General features: G+C 34.2%; 2 protein-coding genes and 2 long non-coding RNA genes across 4 annotated transcripts; 2 read left to right on the forward strand and 2 right to left on the reverse strand.

The window, feature by feature from the left end:
- Positions 1–8,000: 8,000 nt before the first annotated feature.
- On the forward strand, positions 8,001–10,876 carry LOC140182556 (uncharacterized). Its single transcript, XR_011878366.1, has 4 exons — positions 8,001–8,147; positions 8,243–8,297; positions 8,374–8,531; positions 10,438–10,876. It is a non-coding gene; the product is annotated as an uncharacterized lncRNA (long non-coding RNA).
- A 2,612-nt stretch (positions 10,877–13,488) lies between these two features.
- Positions 13,489–14,154, forward strand: LOC140183344 (uncharacterized). The gene has a single exon (XM_072231753.1). It carries the CDS (start codon positions 13,489–13,491, stop codon positions 14,152–14,154), a length of 666 nt encoding a protein of 221 aa, XP_072087854.1.
- Positions 14,155–14,659: 505 nt separating this feature from the next.
- LOC112789953 (uncharacterized) lies at positions 14,660–17,337 on the reverse strand. The gene is made up of 3 exons (XR_011879651.1): positions 16,024–17,337; positions 15,758–15,936; positions 14,660–15,623 (listed from the first exon to the last, which is right to left on the reverse strand). It is a non-coding gene; the product is annotated as an uncharacterized lncRNA (long non-coding RNA).
- Positions 17,338–19,248: 1,911 nt separating this feature from the next.
- LOC112789954 (small ribosomal subunit protein eS27y) lies at positions 19,249–20,366 on the reverse strand. The gene is made up of 4 exons (XM_025832142.3): positions 20,155–20,366; positions 19,847–19,948; positions 19,664–19,692; positions 19,249–19,557 (listed from the first exon to the last, which is right to left on the reverse strand). Exons 1-4 carry the CDS (start codon positions 20,155–20,157, stop codon positions 19,431–19,433), a joined length of 261 nt encoding a protein of 86 aa, XP_025687927.1. The 5' UTR covers positions 20,158–20,366; the 3' UTR covers positions 19,249–19,430.
- Between the last annotated feature and the right edge of the window lie 1,028 nt (positions 20,367–21,394).

Raw genomic sequence — 21,394 nt, forward strand, 5'->3', positions numbered from 1 at the left:
TGTGTTGGATTTATGATTTTTGATAAGGATATAAGTTTGTATATGAATTGTTGATGATTAGTGATCATACATGAAAATTATGAATGAATTTGTATGTTGACATGGCGACATATATGAATTGTATATGATGATGATTTTAGGATTATGAAGTGATGATAATTGTTGATGTTGGTGAGAATTGGTGATAATTATGAATGTGGAATGTGAATTGATTTGAGAATTTGGGTGTGAAATGATTGTGGAAGGATGGAGAGGTAATTGGTAGTATTTTTTGTTGTAATTGAAGTGAATTGGATTATGGATTTTGGAAAACTAGTGTTTGAAAACTTTTGATAAAAAGCAGATTTTTGACCAATTTTGATGGGCTATAACTTGGCTTCTAGACCCCTAAGTTTTGTAAAACTGGTTTTGAATGAAAATTGGGTCTGTAAAATTTATAACGTTCAAAGAACGAGTTAAAAATAATTTTTTACAAAATAGTTATGGGCGTTCGAAGTTAGGTGTTTAAAACTGATTTTCTGCAACTTAACAGCTTTTTGAAGGATTTTGAACCCATGCGTACACAGCATGCCTTGCGACGCGAGCATTGGGCTCTGCCCATGAGTCTCGCATACACAAACATGTCATGTGTACGTGAGTTTGGAAATTTTCACACTCATACGTTTTTTAGTTTTAAACCATTTCTCTAGCTTTCCAAACATCTATAACACTTGTTTAAGATCCGTTAGAGACTTTTTAAGCTTTAGAACATATTGAAGAGTATTTCCAAACATCTATAACACTTGTTTAAGCTTTTGAGAAAATATTGAAGAGTATTTGCAGAGTGATGACTAAGTAATGAGATATCGGTAATGTTGAGTAAGAAGTAATTGATAAAGATAATGATAATAAAAATGAAATGTGACCGAATTGAGAAATGATTAATGATGTTATTGACTATGAAGTAAGTGGAGTAAGGTGAAGGATGAACTTGAACATGAAATTGAATTTGATTGAGATATATGTGACAGAGTAATAGGCAGTGGCGTTGTCCACTTGCTCCGCGTAAGAGTTGAGATACTGGGTAAAATGCAGTGGCGCTGTCCACTTGTTCCGGATAAGAGATGAGGAAGAAAAATGATGAGAACTAGTTTAATTATAAATTTTGAATGAATATGAAAGAATTAAGAATAAATTTTTTTTGAATGAGATATATGGACAGTAGTAAGGGTTGTGATTCGTCCCACTTGCTCTGGGTTATTGATTGAGATGCTTGGATAGTAGCAGCAGTAATGGTTTATTCCACTTGCTCTGGGTTGAGTCGTAAACACCTGCCTGGGTAGTAGCAGCAGTAGTGGTTTATCTACTTGCTCTGGATTAAGCTGGTAATAGCAAAGGGTTGTGACTCAGTCCCACTTGCTCCGCGATGTGGTGTTTCTGTCCAAGATTAGCTACCAGGACATGTCGGGTTTGGCTATATAACTAATAGATGATATCATTAGCCATAGGATAGACATACATCAAATGCATTTGTATGTTTTGTTTGAGAGTGTACATTACTTTGGTTTGCCTGATTGATTGGCCATGCATATTTGCTAATTGTCCTACTTGCTGTAAATGCATCCTATCTGTGTTTTATTTTCTTGTCTTATTTGTCTTTGTAACTGGGAGATCCCTCATGCTGGCAGATGTGATATTGAGAGTAGTTCCATCGGTGTTTTAGAGTGTCAGAGGAGACAAAAAGTGAAGAGTAGAGTTGAAATTAGACTTAGAACGTGAATACATTAGATAACTTGATTTACATCCTAGGCATAAAGCTCTATGTGCTAGTGTGTTACAATAGCGGCAACAGAAGCAGAAGCAACATGGGCATTGCAGCAGCGGCAGCAAGGGAGTTTGCAGCAACAGCAGCAGCGTTCATGATAGCAGCAGTGACGTTTGTAGCAGCTATAGCAGAGGAGGTTGACGGAGAGCAGAGATGAGAAGGTTAGAAAGAGAGTGGGAAGGTGAGTGGTTAGAGAAAGAGAGGAAGGTTTTCGTTCTTCATCTAATAGATTTGAATATGTTGGGAAATAATTCTCTTCTGAATTGAATTATTTTAACTTCTTGAAAAAGTTGATTAATTGTATTAAACTTGAAAACTTATTCTCGTAGCTCTTAAATTTTGAAACTAGACTTGATAAGTGACATCGAATCAACTAGAAGAGATTCTTATAAATTATGTGGCGTATAAATCAGTAAATGTGCTTAAGCTCTTTTCCTGAATAATTGACTAGTGGATTAGCGATTAATTAGGTTAAAAAGAAATCGATTTACCAAGGATTTAGGGTTTGATTATTTATCATTTGGCATGAATGTATCTTTGCATGATCAAAGTGGAAGGTGAAAAGTATTGATTCGGAAGTCTCAACACCTCTAAAACCTTAACTCTTTTAATTTTGTAAATGAATAGTGTGAAACAAAATGGAATTGTCCATGTATTTTGTTATTTACAGTGGTGCATGTCTCATTACTGTTACATGAGCAAAAAAAACGATGTAACTTTAGATAGTGAAGTATTTATTATCTTTTGAGTTTTCATATACCATTTGTCAACTGTTCTTTATTTATCACAATCATATCAAAACAAGTAAAGTTTCGCTCTAAAAGTTGTTATCTATATGACTAGCTTTCATAGATAGACACATTGGAGATAATTAATAGTACATATAAGTATCATCGTTAAATTTTAATTGATAAATTAATAGAAAGATATCATATATCTATCGTTTGCTATTCTAAAAGATCAAATTAATATTTTTTTTAGGAATTAATTAGTCTGAAGTCAAAATCTTCAGAGACATAATTGTCACTTTATCTTTTTTAATTAAAAAAAAAGTAGTTTCGATTACAATCTCAATCAAGAACAATAAAAAATAGCCAAAATTGAAAGGATTGAGACATTGGAAATTTGGCATCATAGAAAAAGAAACAATTAACATCAATCTAATGATTCTTCCTATCCTATTGGGTACCTTTCATATATTATCCCCACACAAAAAAATTCTTCCCCGTTTTTATTTTCTTTGTTCTGGCAATCACTCCACTTTTTGTGACTAATGTATAATTAATCAGTGTATTAAACACAAGTATTAAACTTAAATAAATAATCTGAGATTGTCTAGAAAATAAATTTGAAGCCAAAGAGAGATTTTTCAATGAAATCAAGTCACCAATGGATAAGGGTATCTCACTCTCGAACTCATTGGAAGAAAGATTCAAAGTTTCAAGGCTATCAAGCATGGCAATGGAAGGTGAAATGCTACCCTTGAACTGGTTACCGGACAAATCGATATGGGTAAGATTGGAATGGGCGTGTCTTGGAAAAAAACCAGTGAGATTAGCATTGGAAAATGTTAAAGTTTTAAGGAGTGAACTATCAACCTGTTTTTTGTCTATTTTTTAAAATGATAATGCGATCTCTCAAAATAAAAATATTTTACTTTGGTCTCTATCTCTTATTTCCGTGACACAATGCAGTTTCAGTGAGTATTTTTCTATTAAGTCCTGACGGAAAATAATGACGTATTAGGTTACATGCTGAGTTGTCACGTCATACTTGCTAAGTTGGTAGTCTTATGTGCCAACATGAACAATAAAAAATAGACAGGAGTCTAATTATCTCTAAATTTAAATTAATTAGAAATTTATTCGTTTTTATTCTTTAAACATATCTTTTTCAATTTTTTTATTTATTTAATTAATATTATTTTTTAATAAATTATTAAATATAAGGTATAATAAATACAAACTAATTAATAAATTATTCAAATTTAAAAATAAAATTTATCATGAAACTAAATAAATAATTTTTAAATATAATTTTTAAATATATAAAAAATAAACATTAAAATATAATTATCCATTAATAATAATAATCCTATGATATATTATTAGTATTATCATTTAGATCATTTTTGTAATAAAGTAGAAACTAATGAACACATTATTTGATATATACTAATTTTTTTTTGAATAATAACAAACTTATATTTTTATCTCTTTAAACTAAATTAATAATTTCATTTGATATTCTTACACTAAAATATGCTATTAGCAGGCTACTAATACTAAATGAAATAAAATATAATATATATTATGGAAATAATTTATAAACTTAACAAACTCAAAATATCAATAATATTATTAATCAAATAATAAATAATAATACATATTGTTATTAACTTACAGATCGGTGAAGATTTATCAATATAAGAATGATATAGATTAATTAAAATTTTACGTATATTAAAATTCAATTACTTATATAGTATAACTAATAATTAATTTTACATATATTTTATTCAAAATCATTATATATGACTAAATATACAAGCAATTGAATTTTAATATACGCAAAATTTTAATTAATTTATATTATTCTTTTATTGATAAATTTTCATTGATCTATAACCTTATGACAATATATATTATTAATAGATTAATAATTATTAATAAATTAATAATGTTATTGATGCTTTGAATTTGTTGAGTTTATAAACGCGCACGCATATATATATATATATATATATATATATATATATATATATATATATATATATATATATATATATTATGTTTTATTTTATTTAGTATAATAGCCTGTTGATAGTGTATTTTAGTGCAAAAATATCAAATGAAATTATTAATATAGTTTAAAGCTATGAAACACGGACACTTCGCTGAGTTGTTGTGTCCGCGTGTCGGACACATTTCGAACACGACACTCACCGATACTTGTCCGACACGCGTGTTTGCTGTGTCCAAACGTATCTTAATAAAAAATAAAAAATTCTTCGCCGGACACGCCTGGACACACCTAAATACCATCACGTGTCAACGTGTCCAGTCTTATTCTTAACATATATTCTTAAAATAAATTTAGATATAGTATATATTATTATTTATTAAAACAAAAAAATATTTTAAATACTTGATATAGTTAATATAAAACATTAAAAATAATTAAAAAATTTAATTTATATTTTAATATCAATATAATATCAAAATATCATTATGATTTATCTAAAAAATACATTATGTTTTATATGTATGCGTATCCCCGTATTATGTAAGCGTGCGTTTGGTTAGTGGGTGTGTCTACCCAAGACATACACACAGAAGCACACGTTCTTCGTTTGGTTAGTTAGACACAAAATTTTGATAGACACGGCAAGACACAAAGGCACACAAAGACACAAAATTTGTGTATAGGAGGGAGGGGTGGAACACTAAACTTGAGACATAGACACACTACTTTTAACATTTAATTTTCATAATTACCCTTCAAATTCTTCTCCTTCCTCAGTTTTCTTTCATCCATTTTCCCTTCCACTTCCAAAATACAGACCACCACCATCTTTTCTTCTTGTCACTCCGACCACCACTACCTCTTCGTACCACTAGGTTGTCGCCGCGTCTCTTCCTCCTTTCCTTCCATCCAAATCACTGCCGCCTCTCTTCCTCCTTTCCTTCCACTGCCTCTCTTCCACCCAAACCACCGCCTTTCTTCCCTTTCTTCCACCCAGACCACCGCTACCACCATATCCCTTCCTCCCTTTTCTCCTCCCTCACTTTTTTTTCTTCACGGTTGTCTCTTTGCCGCCATCACCTTTTGCGATTGTTGCCTCTGCTTCACTTCTCGTCGACGATCCAGACGCACTGTTCTCTCATCTTTCACCATCTTTTCAGATCGTTCTCCGTTCTTCCGCGCACTGTGTTTCTAGATCCATACTTTGTTACCATGTTCTAGATTTGTTCTCCTTTCTGGCACTATTTTTTTGTATAATTTAATTTTTTATTTATTTGAATTTATGTTAAATTTTGTTAAAATAATTTTGTTAGATTGATTTTTTTGTTGATATTTGTTGTATTAAATTTGTTATTTAGTTTTAGATTGTTATTGGTAATTATTTTTTGTTGAGATGATGGCTGATTGTTAATGGTTTGGTTGAGATAGTGGTTGTATACTGATCGTACTGGTAACAGTTTGCAATAAGGGTAATATTGAAATTTAACAAGATTGTGATTTGTGTCTTCTGTTTTGTATTTGTATACCAAACAAGTTTAAAAAATTTGTGTCATATTGTGTCTGTGTCTTCAATGTCTATGTCTCTGTGTCTATGTATTATAGGATACACTAAACAAACGCACCCTAAGATTTTAAAATTCGCGTGTCGACGTGTCATGTGTCCGTGTCAGTGCATTATAGGTTTAAAGAAATAAAAAAATTAAATTTTTTATTACTCAAAATTTTTTTTATTATATCTCAAATAATGTGTTTATTAGTTTCTATTTTATTGTGAAAATAATCTAGATAATAATAATAATAATAATATATCATAGATATATTATTATTAATGTATTAACTGTATTTTAATATTTATTATTTATATATTTAAAAATTATATTTGAGAATTATTTATTTAGTTTCATAATAAATGATATTTTTACATTCGAATAATTTATTAATTAATTTGTACTTATTATACAATATATTGGATAATACGAATATAAAAATAATTTGAAAAAAATATATCGTTTAAAGAATAAGTACAAATAAATCCCTAATCAATTTGAATTTAGAGATAATTAGGTCCCCTGTTCATTTTTTATTGTTCACCTTAGCACATAAGGACCACCTTAGCAAGCATAACGTGACAACTCAGCCATGTAACCTGACACGTCATTATTTTCTGTAAGGACTTAACGAAAAAACACATATAGAAACTGCGTTGTATCACGAAAATAAGGAACAGAGATCGAAGTAGAACGTTTTGATTTTAATATTTGAAGGATCGCATTGTCATTCTAAGAAATGAATAGGAACCAAATTGGTAGTTCACTCAAGTTTTGAGCTTGTTCTTGTGGGCAAGAATGATATAGGACCTGAGGCCTTGATTTGGACATTCGAGAAATTGAGATCGGCGAGGTTTGAGAGGTGAGAGAGGGAGATGCCAGAGATTTTGTGGGGGTAGTTAAAGAGGTGAAGGGTTTAGAGTGTTAGTGAGAGGGATTTGAGTGTTGTAGATGAGAGTATCTTTTTCCCATATTTCTCGCAGATAGTAAGAACGTTGTGTCAATCTCTCGTGCATTGCGAGAAGGCTACGTCATCATCTATGAAGTACAGACACTTTGCTGAATTATTCTATTTGTGTATCGGACACCACACTCATCCGACACACGTGTTTGTCATGTCCAACTGTGTCCTAATAAAAAATAAAAAATTCTTCTTTGAACACACTTACACACACCTAAATACCATCACGTATTAGCGTGTCCAATCTTATTGTTAACATGTATTCTTGAAATGAGTTTAAAAATAATATATATTATTATTTATTAAAACAAAATATTTTAAATACTTTATATAATTAAAAAAACATTAAAAACAGTTAAAAATTTATTTTATATTTTAATATCAATAAAAAAAATTAAAATATCATTGTAATTTATCTAAAAAATACTTTATATTTTATATATATACCATATTTCCGTGTCTTATAAAATTTTAAAATTCATATATCCGCGTATCTAGTATCCGTGTCAGTATCCATGCATCATAAGTCACCACACAACCGTTCTCTCCCTCCTTTCTCTCCCCTATTCACCTACACATCACTAGAAAAAAGACCATATAAAAAATAACTTGTGAACTTTTGATCCATACTAGGAATCATAAACTACTTTGGATTCACTATGTTTAAGGTAAATAGATGATCTTGTAAACCCCGCTAAAATCGGTAAATAATTAGTTAATAATTTAAATTTTAATTAGGAAAATTAAAAATGCAAAACTAATATCAAAATAGGATAGAGCTCTACGAAACGAGAATTTTGATACCAATTTCAAAGAATTTGACCCAATATTGGACTGGACGAGCCGAATCGGGCCCAAAATGGGCCCAAGACCCAACCGAACCCAACCCATTAAAGAGGCACAACTTCTTATTTCTCTTCTTCATTTTTCACGCTGGGAAACATTTCATAGAGGAAGAACGCAAGCAAAAAACCTAACCCTCACTTTAATTTCAAATTCATATAACTTTTGATCCAGAGCTCCGATTGACGAACCGTTTGCGACTACGCATTCACCGCGACGAGCTCTATGAAAGCCATGGAACAATTTGGTAGGTAACTCACTATTTTCTTCTTATCCAGCTTTCCCTAATTTCGAAAATTCATGAACAATTGTGTTGAAAATTGTTCAATTTTGATGTCTTAGGATCGATTTAGCTTCCGGAGCTTATTGGGCTTGAGTTAGTATGCGTATGGGCACGGTAATAACAACCTAAACCCTAGTCAATTTTGATTTTATTATGAAGAAGCTGAACTTGGAGTATATATGTGAATTAGGTGTGAATTAAGCTTATATACATATATTGGAATTGAAAAGTGAGCATTTGGAGGCTTGGTGGTGATTAAAGCTTGGTTTGTGGCTGGTTTCTTTGAGCGTTGGGAGCTGTGTTCTTGCTTGTGAGGCTGTCTTGGGTTGAATAAAGTGATCGGCCAAGGTATAGTTTAGGTTTCGCGCGTTTAACATTTAAGGTGTTGTGAAAACTTAGTCTAGAATAACCATAGGTTAAGTTGAATTGGTTAATTGTATTAAATGATTAGTTTGGTGATGATATTGGATAAATTTTATGATTGGGATTGAATTAGAATTTATGAGCTTGAGTGGTTGAATGTGTGCTCTTGGACTTATTAATGATGGGATGATGTTGATGTTGGTATATGTTAATGAAATATGTTGGTGTTGATATATGTTAACAGAATATGTTGATATTGGTATATGTTAATGGAGTTTGATTGATATATGTTAATAGAAGGTTGATGTATGTGTTGAGGGGTTGGTATATGTTGATGAAGGATTACTCATATAAGTGGTATATGTTGATATAAATTGGTGGATATGGCTTGTTGTATTAGTTAAAGGTAGTATTGAAGTGGTTGTTAATGAATTGAGGTTGGATATGTTAATAACATGCAGGTTTTATAGGTAAGGATTATGAATGTGGTGAAAATGAGGTTTGGATGTTGTTTGGTAAAAAGTGATTTTTGGTGAACTTTGAAAGTCCATAACTTGCTCCTCAAATATTGAATGGAAATGTGGTTTGTTTTAATTGAAAGATGGTTTTACAAGCATTTAAACGATATCAATTTTGTAAAAAATGGAATTTTATATAGAAAGTTATGGACGATGGAAAATTGGTGTATGAAACTAGGTTAATGCAAGTTAAAAATTGGTTATGCAGCTTTCTGGGTATTCTGCATTTTGGGAAACCGTCCATCCATGCGTACATGTGGCATGGCATTTCAACGACGCATGCGCGAGTAGCCATGCGTGCGCGTGAGCGCATGATCACGCGTACGCGTGGCCCATGTGCACGTATGGCCCTTGTTTGCTGCAAAACTGGATTTTAACCTTTTAAAACCAGATTTTCACTTCTAAACCTCCATTTTCCTCCTTTTAACCATAAGGTATAGTACTAAGTACAGTAGCTAGTTGAATTTGGGAAATTAAGGTAACTTGAGGGTGAAGTAAGGGGTTAAAATGATGGATTATGAATAAGAAGGGTGAAAATGTTATGAAAATGATGAACATTTGTGACATGTTGATTGATGATTGAACTCATTTGAAATAAACGAATGCATGCTTGAGATGCCTGGGTATTAGCAAGGATGGTGGTTCATCCTGCTTGCTCCAGGTCAATGTTTGAGAATTGATAATGATTATGCTTGATTTAAATTGAATAAATGTACGTTGTGACGCCTGGATAGTAGGAGCAGTAGTAGGTCTCCCACTTGTTCTAGGTTGAGCTTTTAAACACCCGCCTAGGTAGTAGCCGCTGTAGTGGTTACTCCACTGGCTCTGGGTTAAGCGGGTAGTAGCAAGGGGGTTGTGGCTCAAACCCACTTGCTCTGCATGGGTGTTTCAGTCCATGGTTAGCTACCAAGACGTGTCAGGTTGGCTATATAATCGACAGATGATATCATCAGCTATAGAACAGGCATGTATCATGTGCATTTGTTTGTGTGATTGCTATGCATTATCTGGGATTGCCTAATTGAATATATATGTCCTGTTACCTGCTATTCTTGCTATTTGCACTACCTGCTTATTACTTGTGCATGAATTTGTTTGGTTGCTTGTCTCTGCTAAATTTACTGAAGACGGAGGGACGGAGGAATGGTGAATGGGTTGAGTGTTAGGTGTTAAGTTTAAGACAAAAGATTATAGTGTACTTAGAACACCTACCCTTATTTATGGCTTTTATTTAGAAATTAAGTTCTGTAATTGTGATAACGAAGTTCTGGGATTGCCTATGGCATTTCCAGGACCTTATTTATTATACGTGTGGCACATTTACTATACTAAGAACCTCCAGTTCTCATCCTATACTGTGTTGTTGTTTTCAGATGCAGGTCGAGAGGCTCCTCGCTAGGCATCTGGATTTCCTGAAGCGGAGTAGTCTGGGATATTTTGGGATACTTGTATATGTATGTATATATTCTCCAGCCAGCCTTGGCTTCGCAGGCTGAGTCAGGAGCTAGTTATGCTGTATTCTTGGCTCTCTATTCACTCTTTCGCTCTATCATCTCTATAACCTTTAGGTTTCTTAGCACGCAAGTAATTCTGTTTCTTGAGCGTTGCAATTTTTATTTCACAAATTTTGTTTTACCCCTTTTTCAAGGCTCCTAGTATATTTTATCCTTTGTTATGTATTATTTTATATCTTATAGATAGAGGGCGTAATATCACACCACCTCAATTTTACATCCTAGATGTAAAGTTCTGTGTGGTAGGGTGTTACAGATCTCGTTTTGGTTTTTCGTTAGAAAGAAAAAAAAAACTTTAGTGCCAATTTTAGAGAATTCTATATTAAATAAAGTAAAATGTTGTATATTTACTTTTTTTTCAAATATGCTTTTTTTATGTTCATATTTTTCTTTTAATTTTTACAGTGTCTTCCCATTTGACATGTAAAGTATTAATTCATCATGAATTGGAGCTCCATTTAAAGGTTTTCACTAGTTAATAGGTTACTTTACGCACAGGCTAGATTCAAATACCTGACACTTATTTAAATAGGCTAATAAATTAACCATTTGACTAATCCAACTTGATTATTCATATGTTTAGCTTGATCTTTTGAAAATGAAGAAATACTAGTCACTTTAAAATGGATATAAGTCCATGGAATTAATTAAGAAAGAGAGCTATTAAAAAGAATATACATGGTATCCAAAAAATTTCACTTTCTAGTTCTATGTGGATAACAATACAATAGAATATTATACTTTCTGGTTCATTTTTTCTCCTATGCTTTATCTACTCTCAACCTTGGATCATCTTGTTCATCAAGAAATTGTTCATAATTTTTACGTGGTATCCAGAAGTTCTGGGTTGGATCCATGGAGCATGGCACTTTACCCATCTTTCTATTCTTTTTCAGAGAACCGTAGGAGCCAACAATAATACTCTAAAGTATACACATGAAACAGCAATGCAGCACTACCGGACTATGCACTTCTTTGTTATTATATGTGCTAATTAAAATATATAGCACATTAACACAAACAAGATTACAATCACATTGAAGATGGACACCAACGTTGAAGAAGCAGACTTGTTGCATAGGAGTAAGAAGAAAATATGGAACAATGATGGTGGCTTCGGAGGAGATACGTCAAGGGTACCAAGATAGGAAGAGTGGATGGTGGATAAAACTTCGTTCATAGGATCTAATGGAAGGCGTGGGACTTATGCTGACTTGGTCATCCATGGCAGTGTGGAGCCAGATTCTAACTCTGAAGACTCAAGTGAGGAGGAACTGGAAGAGGAGGAGTCCAAGGAAGAAGATGAAGCAATGAAAATGGAGGAGCGCGAAATGAGCCAAGTTGCCAGGGAGGCCTTAAGACGGGTAAGGAAGGAGGAATGTTCAAACCCTGCTATAGAAGTGTCTCGCCTCCAAAATAGAATTATTAGCATCAAAGTGAACAATGATGAAAATAAAGGATTGGAGAAGCCATGGAAGCATCCCTAAATAGTCAAGCTGCTGTGTAGAAGAATAGGGTATGGAGTGCTAAAGCAACGTCTGGATAGCATGTGGGTGAAGAATGGAGGCCTTGACCTCATTGATTTGGTAAACGAGTATTTTGTTGCAAGGTTGTACAATGAAGATGATTATTGGCATGTTATGGAAGGGGGACCATGGCTGCTCTTCAACCATTATCTCACCATCCAAAGATGGACATCGAACTTTCACCTTTTTGGAGCTGAGATTAACAAAGTGGATGCATGGGTCCAACTCCCAGATTTACCCATAGAATACTATGAAAAAAGATTCTTAGGTAAAGTAGGAGACCAAATAGGAAAGACCCTCAAGGTGGCCTTGAATACTGCAAATCAAGCCAGAGGTAAATTCGCCCGTCTTGTGTGGAATTGGACTTAAGCAAACCCTTGGATGCTAAATATTTGGTAAATGGAGTTACTTATCATATTGAATATGAGGGGCTACACATGATCTGTTTCTCTTGTGGAATATTTGGCCATATTAGTGATGGGTGCATGTCCAAAACCATGGAAAGAGAGGAGAGAGGAGTCCAAGTCCAGAAGCAACCAGAAGCGGTGGAGGAGGAAGGCTCCCAACAACAACAACTGGGGCACGGCGAGAGCATTCCAAGAGACAAGGGTAAAAAAGTAATTGAAGACCATCATCGATTTGGTTAATGAATGATTGTATAGAAGCAAAAAAGGACAAAAAGACAATTGGTAGAAAAAGAGGGAAATGGTACGAAAAGCAAGGGGGACAAAGCGAAAGACATAGTAGAGGCAGTGGGAGGAAATTCAAGGTACGAGGTACTAACAGAGCATTCCAATGTCAATGATGAGAATATGAATAGCCAAGCCACTTTACTCAGGAATACCCCGCAGGAGATGACAAAAGAGTTCTTAAATGAGAATCAAATGAGGAGAGCAAAAGTCCAAGCTAACTGCAATCATATGGAACAAAATTGCCTGAAGATTGCATCCACCCAAGTCGCCCACGAAGCTATTGTTAAAGTTGTGCCTGAAAAGCCTGCGATCCAAAGGAGCACCCAACTTAACCCACTCCTATTGGGCCAGAAGCAGCAGCAGAGCCCAATAATGGTAGACCCACCAGAGAGCAACCTTGATCTTATTCACTCACAAGATGAGGAGATGGAGAAAACCATGGTCATGGAGACTCCCATGCCTCTTGAGCCCAACACTAATCTAGAACCACCTGATCCAGGAGAAACCGAATTCTCCAGGACAGAGCTCGATGTTATAATGGCCCACGGTACAGACGAAGTGATTGCGTGGGGAAATACTGAGGTCCCCATGAGAGAACATGAAAACATGGCCATTGGACCTGCTTGACAGGCTTGCTTTGCTTTGTTATCAGGTTTGGTTTTGGAGCCCTTTCTCTTTAGTTTTCTTTTTTAATGATTATCTTTTGTTGGAATGCTAGAGGGGCGGCTAGCCTCAAATTCGCCAAAGCCCTCAAAGAATATTATTTGCAATATAAGCCTGATCTGGTGGCCATCCAAGAAACTAGATGCAGTGGCAGAAAGCTGTCTTTGATCAAGAGTATAAGATTCAATTTCTATATTATTATTGATGCAAATGGTTTCTCTGGTGGAATATGGTTGATGTGGAATAATCCTAACTATCAGATTTCTGAGGTAGCAAGGCATAATCAAACCCTCCATATTCGTATTAAAGATGGTAGAGAAGAGCGGTGTCTAACCATCGCATATGCTCACCCCCAAGACATCATTAGAAAGGAGTTTAGAATATTTACAGAGGCTATTGCGAGGAATATTAATTGTCTGTGGATGATTTGTGGTGACTTTAATGATATTGGGGATATTAGCGAGAAAAAATGTGGAAGTGTTCCTGATAGAACCAGCATGAGGAGAATTAATGAGTGGAAGGAAAACTGCAGTCTTATTGATATGGGATTTTACGGCTCTCGATTTACCTGGAGAGGTCCGATGTGGCAAGATGGAGGAAGAATTTTGAAAAGACTAGACAGAGCTCTTTGCAATCAACATTGGAGGGTCCTCTTCAATGATGCAGTTGTCGAGACTCTTTCCAGATTTAAATAAGACCATCATCCAATTCTTATTAGATGCCATGGAAACTAACAAGTCCCTAAGAATAAGCCATTCAGGTTTGAATTCATGTGGATACAGCACGAGGAATTTCTTCCTTTCTTAAATCTAATTGGTATGATCATGTCCCCTTGAAGTTAGCTATTAGCTATTTTGTGGATAAAATAAAGGATTGGAACAAGCAGGCCTTTGGGAATCTGGTCAAACAAAAAAGGACTATTCTCAATAGACTTTGTGGTCTTCAACAATCCCCAAGGTATGATAGAAGTAATTTGTTGGAGGATCTTAAAACAAAACTAAATGAGGAGCTGAAAACCATTCTAGACAAAGAGCAGATATTCTGGCTTCAGAAGTCAAGAAAGAACTAGTTGATACAGGGTGACAGAAATACAAGGTATTATCATACTAAAGCCATCATTAGGAGAAGATGTAACTGCATTTTGAAGTTGAGAAACAGAGATGGAGATTGGATAGAAAATGTGGAAGACTTGAAGGAACATGTGTGCAACTATTTCAAGAAATTTTTTAAAGAGGTGAAAGAGGACAGAAGCCATATCATTCAAACCTATGCTTTCTACCCTCACTTGAGTCAGAAAGATGAAAGAAGCCTTGGTCAACTTGTGCGCGGCGAAGAAATGGAGCAAGTTGTTGCATCTATGGGATCCCTAAAGGCCCCTGGCGACGATAGGCTACCAGCAAGATTCTACAAAGAGAATTGGAGTGTGGTTGGGAAGTCCTTAGAAGAGATTGCCAGATTGATATGGTGCAACCTCCAGAGCATCAATGAGGTTAATAATACCTTGTTGACCCTTGTTTCAAAGATTGATAACCCAGAATTTGTGTTTCAGTTCAGACCATAGCATTGTGTAATATTTCCTACAAAGTCATTACTAAGATAATAGCCAACAACATCAAAGCTACCCTTCAAGACAGAATTTCTCCCAATCAATCCAGTTTCATCCCAGGAAGAAGAATCCAGGATAACATCATTGTGGTCCAGGAGATAGTACATTCTTTAAGGATAAGCAAGTCGAGGAAGTGGTTTATAGCTGTTAAAATAGACCTTAAGAAAGCATACGATAGGCTGAGTTGGAGATTTATTGAGCAGTGTCTCAGAGACTTCACTTTACCGGCCTCCCTTGTTAATGTAATCATGCATTGCATAAAATCTCCCACCTTTCAAGTGCTCTGGAACGGGGAACTAACAGACAAATTCTCCCCCACCTGCAGTATCCAGCAAGGTGACCCTCTCTCTTCGTAGATTTTTTTCATTTGTCTTGATAGATTATCTCCTATGATAGATGATCTAGTTAGGGACGGATCTTGAAAACCCTTTACATTCAGAGGTAATGGACCCCCCATATCTCATCTTATGTTTGTCGATGACTTAATGCTGTTTGTGGAGGCCAACCAAGACCAAATGCATACCATAAAGCAGTGTCTTGAATCGTTTGCCCAGGCATCTGGTTAAATTGTCAATGCAGAAAAAACTCAGATTTACTTTTCGAAAGGAGTTCAATGTGATTATCGAAAAGCAATAACTGATATGGCAGGATTCCAGGAAACTAAAGTAGTTGGGAGGTATTTGGGAGCTTACATACTGGAAGGAAGAGGAAGCATAAGGAAGTACAAACACATCCTGGACAAGGTTAAATGCAAATTGAAAGGGCAAAAGCAAAAAAGTTTATCGATGGCTGGTAGAACCGTACTATCCCAATCAGCCATTGGCCCTTTGGCAAATTTTGCAATGACACATAGTCGGGTTCCCAAATATATCTGCAAGAGTATCGAAAAATCTCAAAGACAATTCATTTGGGGTTCTAATGAAAATGAAAGGAAGATACATATGGTTAGCTGGGAGACCATGTGCAAACCGAAAGAGGCTGGTGGACTTGCTTTGAAGAACCTGGAAAGAATGAACACGACTTTCATTGCCAAATTATGTTGGGAGATAGTTAATAACTCAGAGTCGCTATGGGTTAGAGTCTTGTGTAACAAATACAAAGTTGACATCCATGCAAGGAGTTGGGCTGTTGGTTTGGGTAGCTCTTCTCTATGGAAAGCAATGTCACAGTCTGGAATTTTATTGAAGGAGGTACTATGCATAGAGATGGCAATGGAGAAAGCACTATGTTCTGGAAAGACTTTTGGTTGAATATCGATGGCAACCAACATCACTGTCTCGCGGGAAGAGATCATGGTGAAAGATATGGTTTCCTCAGATGGGTGATGGAACCTAAAGGAGTTACGGAAGGTTCTCCTGAATGAAATAGTGATGAAGATTTTGGCCAATCTGTCCCCTAGACCAGAAGATCCCCCAGATACTCTTGCGTAGAGGTATTCCAAAGATGGGCAGTTTTTTGTCAAGAGCGCCTACATGGCTCTGTCGCTCAATGTTATAAACCATAATTATATTTAGAGGAGAATTTGGGGTTGGAAAGATCTGCCAAGAATTAAGCTGTTCTTGTGGCAAACGGCTCAAGACAAACTGCTTACCAGCAAGAAGAGGATAAATTGGTTTGGGGCCTCGCCCCTCTACCATAGATGCAGAAACCAAACTGAGAGCACTATTCATGTGCTTAGGGACTGTGAGGCGGCTAGAGATATTTGGAAGAAGCTTGTGCACCCAGAGAAACTCGCAGATTTTTTTGACTTGGAGTTTAGAAATTGGTTGGAGTCATGTTCAACCACATATTAGGGATTCCACTAGGACATTCAACGGAAGTTTCTATTTCCAATTACTTGCTAGAAGTTGTGGGATTGGCGAAACATGGAGATTCATCAAGCTCCGTTCAGGAGACCTAAGACGGCGCATATAATGATGCAAGAGTATGCTTTGACTGTTCAAAGTACTTGTGTAAAGAGAAGAGGGCATATGTGGCTTCCTTCACCAAGAGAGGTTACAGTGGCTTGGCAACCTCCCCCAATTGGCTGGACTAAAATCAATACTGATGGGGCAGTCCAACCAAACCAAAATATAGCAGGATGTGGTGGATTGTTAAGGAATAGTGAGGGACAATGGATCATGGGATTCACTAGAAAGCTTGGAAGTTGCTCTGTCTTCATGACGAAACTTTGGGGGGTTTACTTAGGGCTAGAAATGGCTTGGACTTTGGGGTGCAAGAGAGTTTGGCTTGAAAGTAACTCAAAAGATGTGGTTGAAAATGTTACGAAGTGGCAGAATAGAGGAGGAGCAGGTTCAATTTTATACCATAGAATTTACCAACTTTTGGAGAGAAATTGACAGGTGAAGATAACCCATGTCTACGGGATGGCTAACGGGTGTGCTGATTGGCTTGCCAATTGGAGTACGAGGCAAGATAAGATTTTGAAGTATTGGATCACCCCCCCCCCCCTCTTTGGGATAAGGCATAAACTTCACAGTGATAATACGAGAGTTACATCCCCTCATATCTTAAGCTAGTTTTGTTTTTGTTTTGGGCCTCAAAGCCCCTTTGTTAACCAGAAAAAAATATATAGCACATTTCGCCAAATAATTTATATTTATTTGATTTATTTTAATTTTAATTTTAAATTCATTCATTCATAAATTTATATTTTTATTTAACTATAAATTATATTAAACTTTTACAAATTAAAAAAAGGCAAAAAAAAATTATTAATCATAACTTATTTTTTTATAATTATATGATATCTTTTAATATTATTTTTTCAATAAATATTTGTATTATATAATAATATAATAAGTATAAACTAATTAACAAATTATTAAAATTTAAAAATAATTATTATTTTCATATAAAAAAAATAAGAAATACTTATAATAAAGAGAAAAATAAAAATTTTATATAAATTGTTAATTATATCGAATTAACCAGTTAAATCTATGACTAGTTAAACCAGTAACTTAGTGATCCAATACACTGATCAGCTCAATTACTAATTCGATTTTGATAACTATGATTTTAGGAATTAATATTTTTGTAATACTTATTTAAATAAAAGCCAATAATTTGATCTAATTTTATAATGTCTACATTTATAATATACATATTTGTTTCTTTTTATTTTTTGTCTATCAATATAATTTTTAGATGCCTCACCTTCCATCACATGATTATGCTATGTATTGCATCATGTGGTGTTTCTTATGTATATATCTACAAAAATACCATTTACACACTAAAATAAGCTATATATATATATATATATATATATATATATATATATATATATATATATATATATATATATATATATATATATAATTTAATTTATTTTTAATATATATTTTATTCTAGTAATTTATTTTAATAGTAGTGTACACTTGTATGGTTGGCTATCTATTTAAATATTCACCTTTCCATTTCATGATTATGCTATGCATTTAATCATACATTTTTTCTTGACATATCCTTGCTATTGGTTCATTGACTTCATTCACTGGTTTGTATATGAATATATTGTATTTTAAAATGAATCTACGCGGATAGTAATATGTTAACATATAAGGAGAATCTCATTCCAATAATTCTTCTAGGTTCTATCTTCACAATGAACAGATGAAAAAGAAACTATCCCACAAAAAATACTGACAAAACATATTTCCAAATATTTGAATTTTCTTTTTTTCATCCTTCTTGCTGTGATTGCAGAAGACAGGAATTTTTTTTTCTTGAACTCATCTTGAACTAAGCAACTTCAGCTCCATTTTGAACCAACTTGTCAACTAGTTTTAAGTCTTATCTAGCTTTGGGGATCAGTCATTTAACTATAATGCCTACTCCCATGAAGACAACTTGTTAAGATAATATTGTAAATTAATAGATAATTCGATTAAACATGTTAAACTATCGGTTTATAATATCATTTTGACACGAAGATGTCTTATACATCCACCTAAGAGAAGACAAGCAAAAAAGTAAATGCACCTACCCACCACAAAGAATACACCCTATTCCCTGCATATACCATCTATAGGCTACCCCAAACTAAGTGAGAAGCCTTAAGCGCATCAGCAAGCAAATCCACATTGAAGAAAACTAAAGTACACCCTATCAGATAACATGTACAAACCGATCCTAGCAGGGAAAAATTATAACTTAGGAGTCAGGACAGCCAAAATCATGTTGCAATATAATAGACTAAACAAAAATGCTTGGTCTCATTACAGTCTTTGGAGAAAAAAAAAGTCTTGCAATGTAGCAAAATTAAATATATCATAACTCAAACATGACAAAACCATTGATCAATCCCAAAGAAAACAAAACTCTCCAACCAAAGGCTAAAAGAGAAGATACCACCCCCATTTAGTCTCCCTTCTTCCTAAACGAGCAGCCCTCCGTTAGCCTTGCTTTTCCACCTGTAGGTTGGCACAAGACCGTTTGGCAGTTTCCACACACCACGACTGTCTGAGAGTGGCTGAATACAGTCGTACTGCATCAACATGGAAATCAAAACGTCAAAATCACTCAAGATCAAATCATTTATTTGCCCACAATTATAACTTCAGAATCAACAGGAATGAATGGATGCAACTTACATGTTGAAGCAACCTTGGCATTTCACATCCTACAAGACAGGAATACAAGAAACAAAAATTAAATAGACAAACAGATAACAATTAAAACTTGGAAAGAAACGAGCCAACCTTGGATCGAATCCAGCGTGTGGTTCAACAAATGACAAAATACAATTTGAGAGCTATTATAAAAAAATAGAATACCATGAAGAAAGAATTAGGAGACTGAACAAGACGCTTGAGCTTGTGCTTTCTCTTCTCAAGCTCAGCCGGTGGATTAAGCAAATCGATATCGTTCTGCAGAACCTACTCAACACAAAATCACGATAAATTTCGGTTACTGTTACTAGGGAAGGAATAAAACCCTAAAGAAAACAAAAAAAATTCGAAGGTATACAACAGAAAAGAAAGTCGTCTTCGTATAAAACATCATTCATCTACGAACAAACATAATGCATACAAGAAAGAAAACAGATCTGAACACAGACAAAGAAAAAAGAGATTATACTTACCATGCTGGCGAAAAAATAAGTAGCCGCAGGGAAACCTCCGAAGCAGAGAACCCTAGGAATGTGGCAGCAACAAACTCAGAGTCTGGCTAAGTTTGGCTGCATGAGATTTAAAGAAATAAAAAAGAGGGACGTAAGTAGTGATGTTTATGTAAAGAGGGTTTCCTCTTACCCAGCCCAATATTTAATAATGGGCCAGTTGTTAATAATTTTCTGTCTTTCAAATTTTGTAATTTATTCTATATCAACCAAAAAATTTCAAAATATTCTAGAATACTCATAATATTTTAGTGTCAATGATGCTAACCTGTATAGTTTGGTGCCAAAGTTTATTAGTAATGAAATTTGTTAACAAACAATTATTAATTATAGTAAAATTTATCAATAATTCAATATTTATATCATATTTAAGATTATTGCTTCATCATAATAGTCGATTTTGTCAAAACACTATAAATTGGAGTCATTGTTTTTTGGGGGGTCAATGCGGAGTCATTGTTTATTCTTTACTAATTTTCTGAGATTTGTATGAATGTATTTTAGCACGTTTGAATAACATGTATCATTGTCAAGCAACGGATTAACATTTCAAGTGCATTCCTTAGTGGCAAGTTCCACATGCCAACTACTCATGGCTTTCTTTAAATCTTTATATTTTTATTTACAATGTATACCTTTATAGCTTATTTTTATTATAATTTCATCTATAAATTGGGCATTAATGCGTATATTATAAAAACAATTGATCTCTACTTACAAGTCATTCAAATAAATATTGACATAATTCATCTCATACGCCATTATTTGTAATAAACTTTTAACTCAACGGTGAATATATAATTGCTATTTTCATACCGATTTCGTTTTCTTTTTCAAAATTTTTCAGCATTTTCTACGTATCTACGTTCTGTTCCATCTCTGAATTCTCTGCATTTCTCTTCCTTCTCTATGCTCTCTTCGTTCTTTGCGTTCTCTTCGTTCAAGTTCAATGATCTTTTATCTGATTTGAAGCTTTGGATCAAAGTTTTTAAAATCAAGCTGTGAAATCAGGTTTGAACAGTTATTTCATTGTCGAAGATAAAGAATGATTCAAGTTCAGACTATCAATTAAATTAGTGAAGTAGATTATTGTTTTGAATCCAATCAAGTGGCTGAAATGTAGTTCGATTCTAGTTAATGTTGTTCGTTAGTAGTTTATAATTCTGTAGGTGAATAATGTTGTTTTTGTTTGTGAAAATTACTG

Source organism: Arachis hypogaea, chromosome 3 (genome assembly GCF_003086295.3).
Source record: "Arachis hypogaea cultivar Tifrunner chromosome 3, arahy.Tifrunner.gnm2.J5K5, whole genome shotgun sequence".
Classification (NCBI taxonomy): domain Eukaryota; kingdom Viridiplantae; phylum Streptophyta; class Magnoliopsida; order Fabales; family Fabaceae; genus Arachis; species Arachis hypogaea.

What these genes read in the sequence shown, in the direction of transcription:
- LOC112789954 (XM_025832142.3), bottom strand. An exon ending in CTCCTAATTCTTTCTTCATG is followed by an intron (nt 19,693 to 19,846) that starts GTATTCTATTTT and finishes CCTGTCTTGTAG; the next exon opens with GATGTGAAATGCCAAGGTTG. An exon ending in TGCCAAGGTTGCTTCAACAT is followed by an intron (nt 19,558 to 19,663) that starts GTAAGTTGCATC and finishes ATGTTGATGCAG; the next exon opens with TACGACTGTATTCAGCCACT.
- LOC140183344 (XM_072231753.1), top strand. Translation starts at nt 13,489, where the DNA reads ATGATTATCTTTTGTTGGAATGCTAGAGGGGCGGCTAGCCTCAAATTC.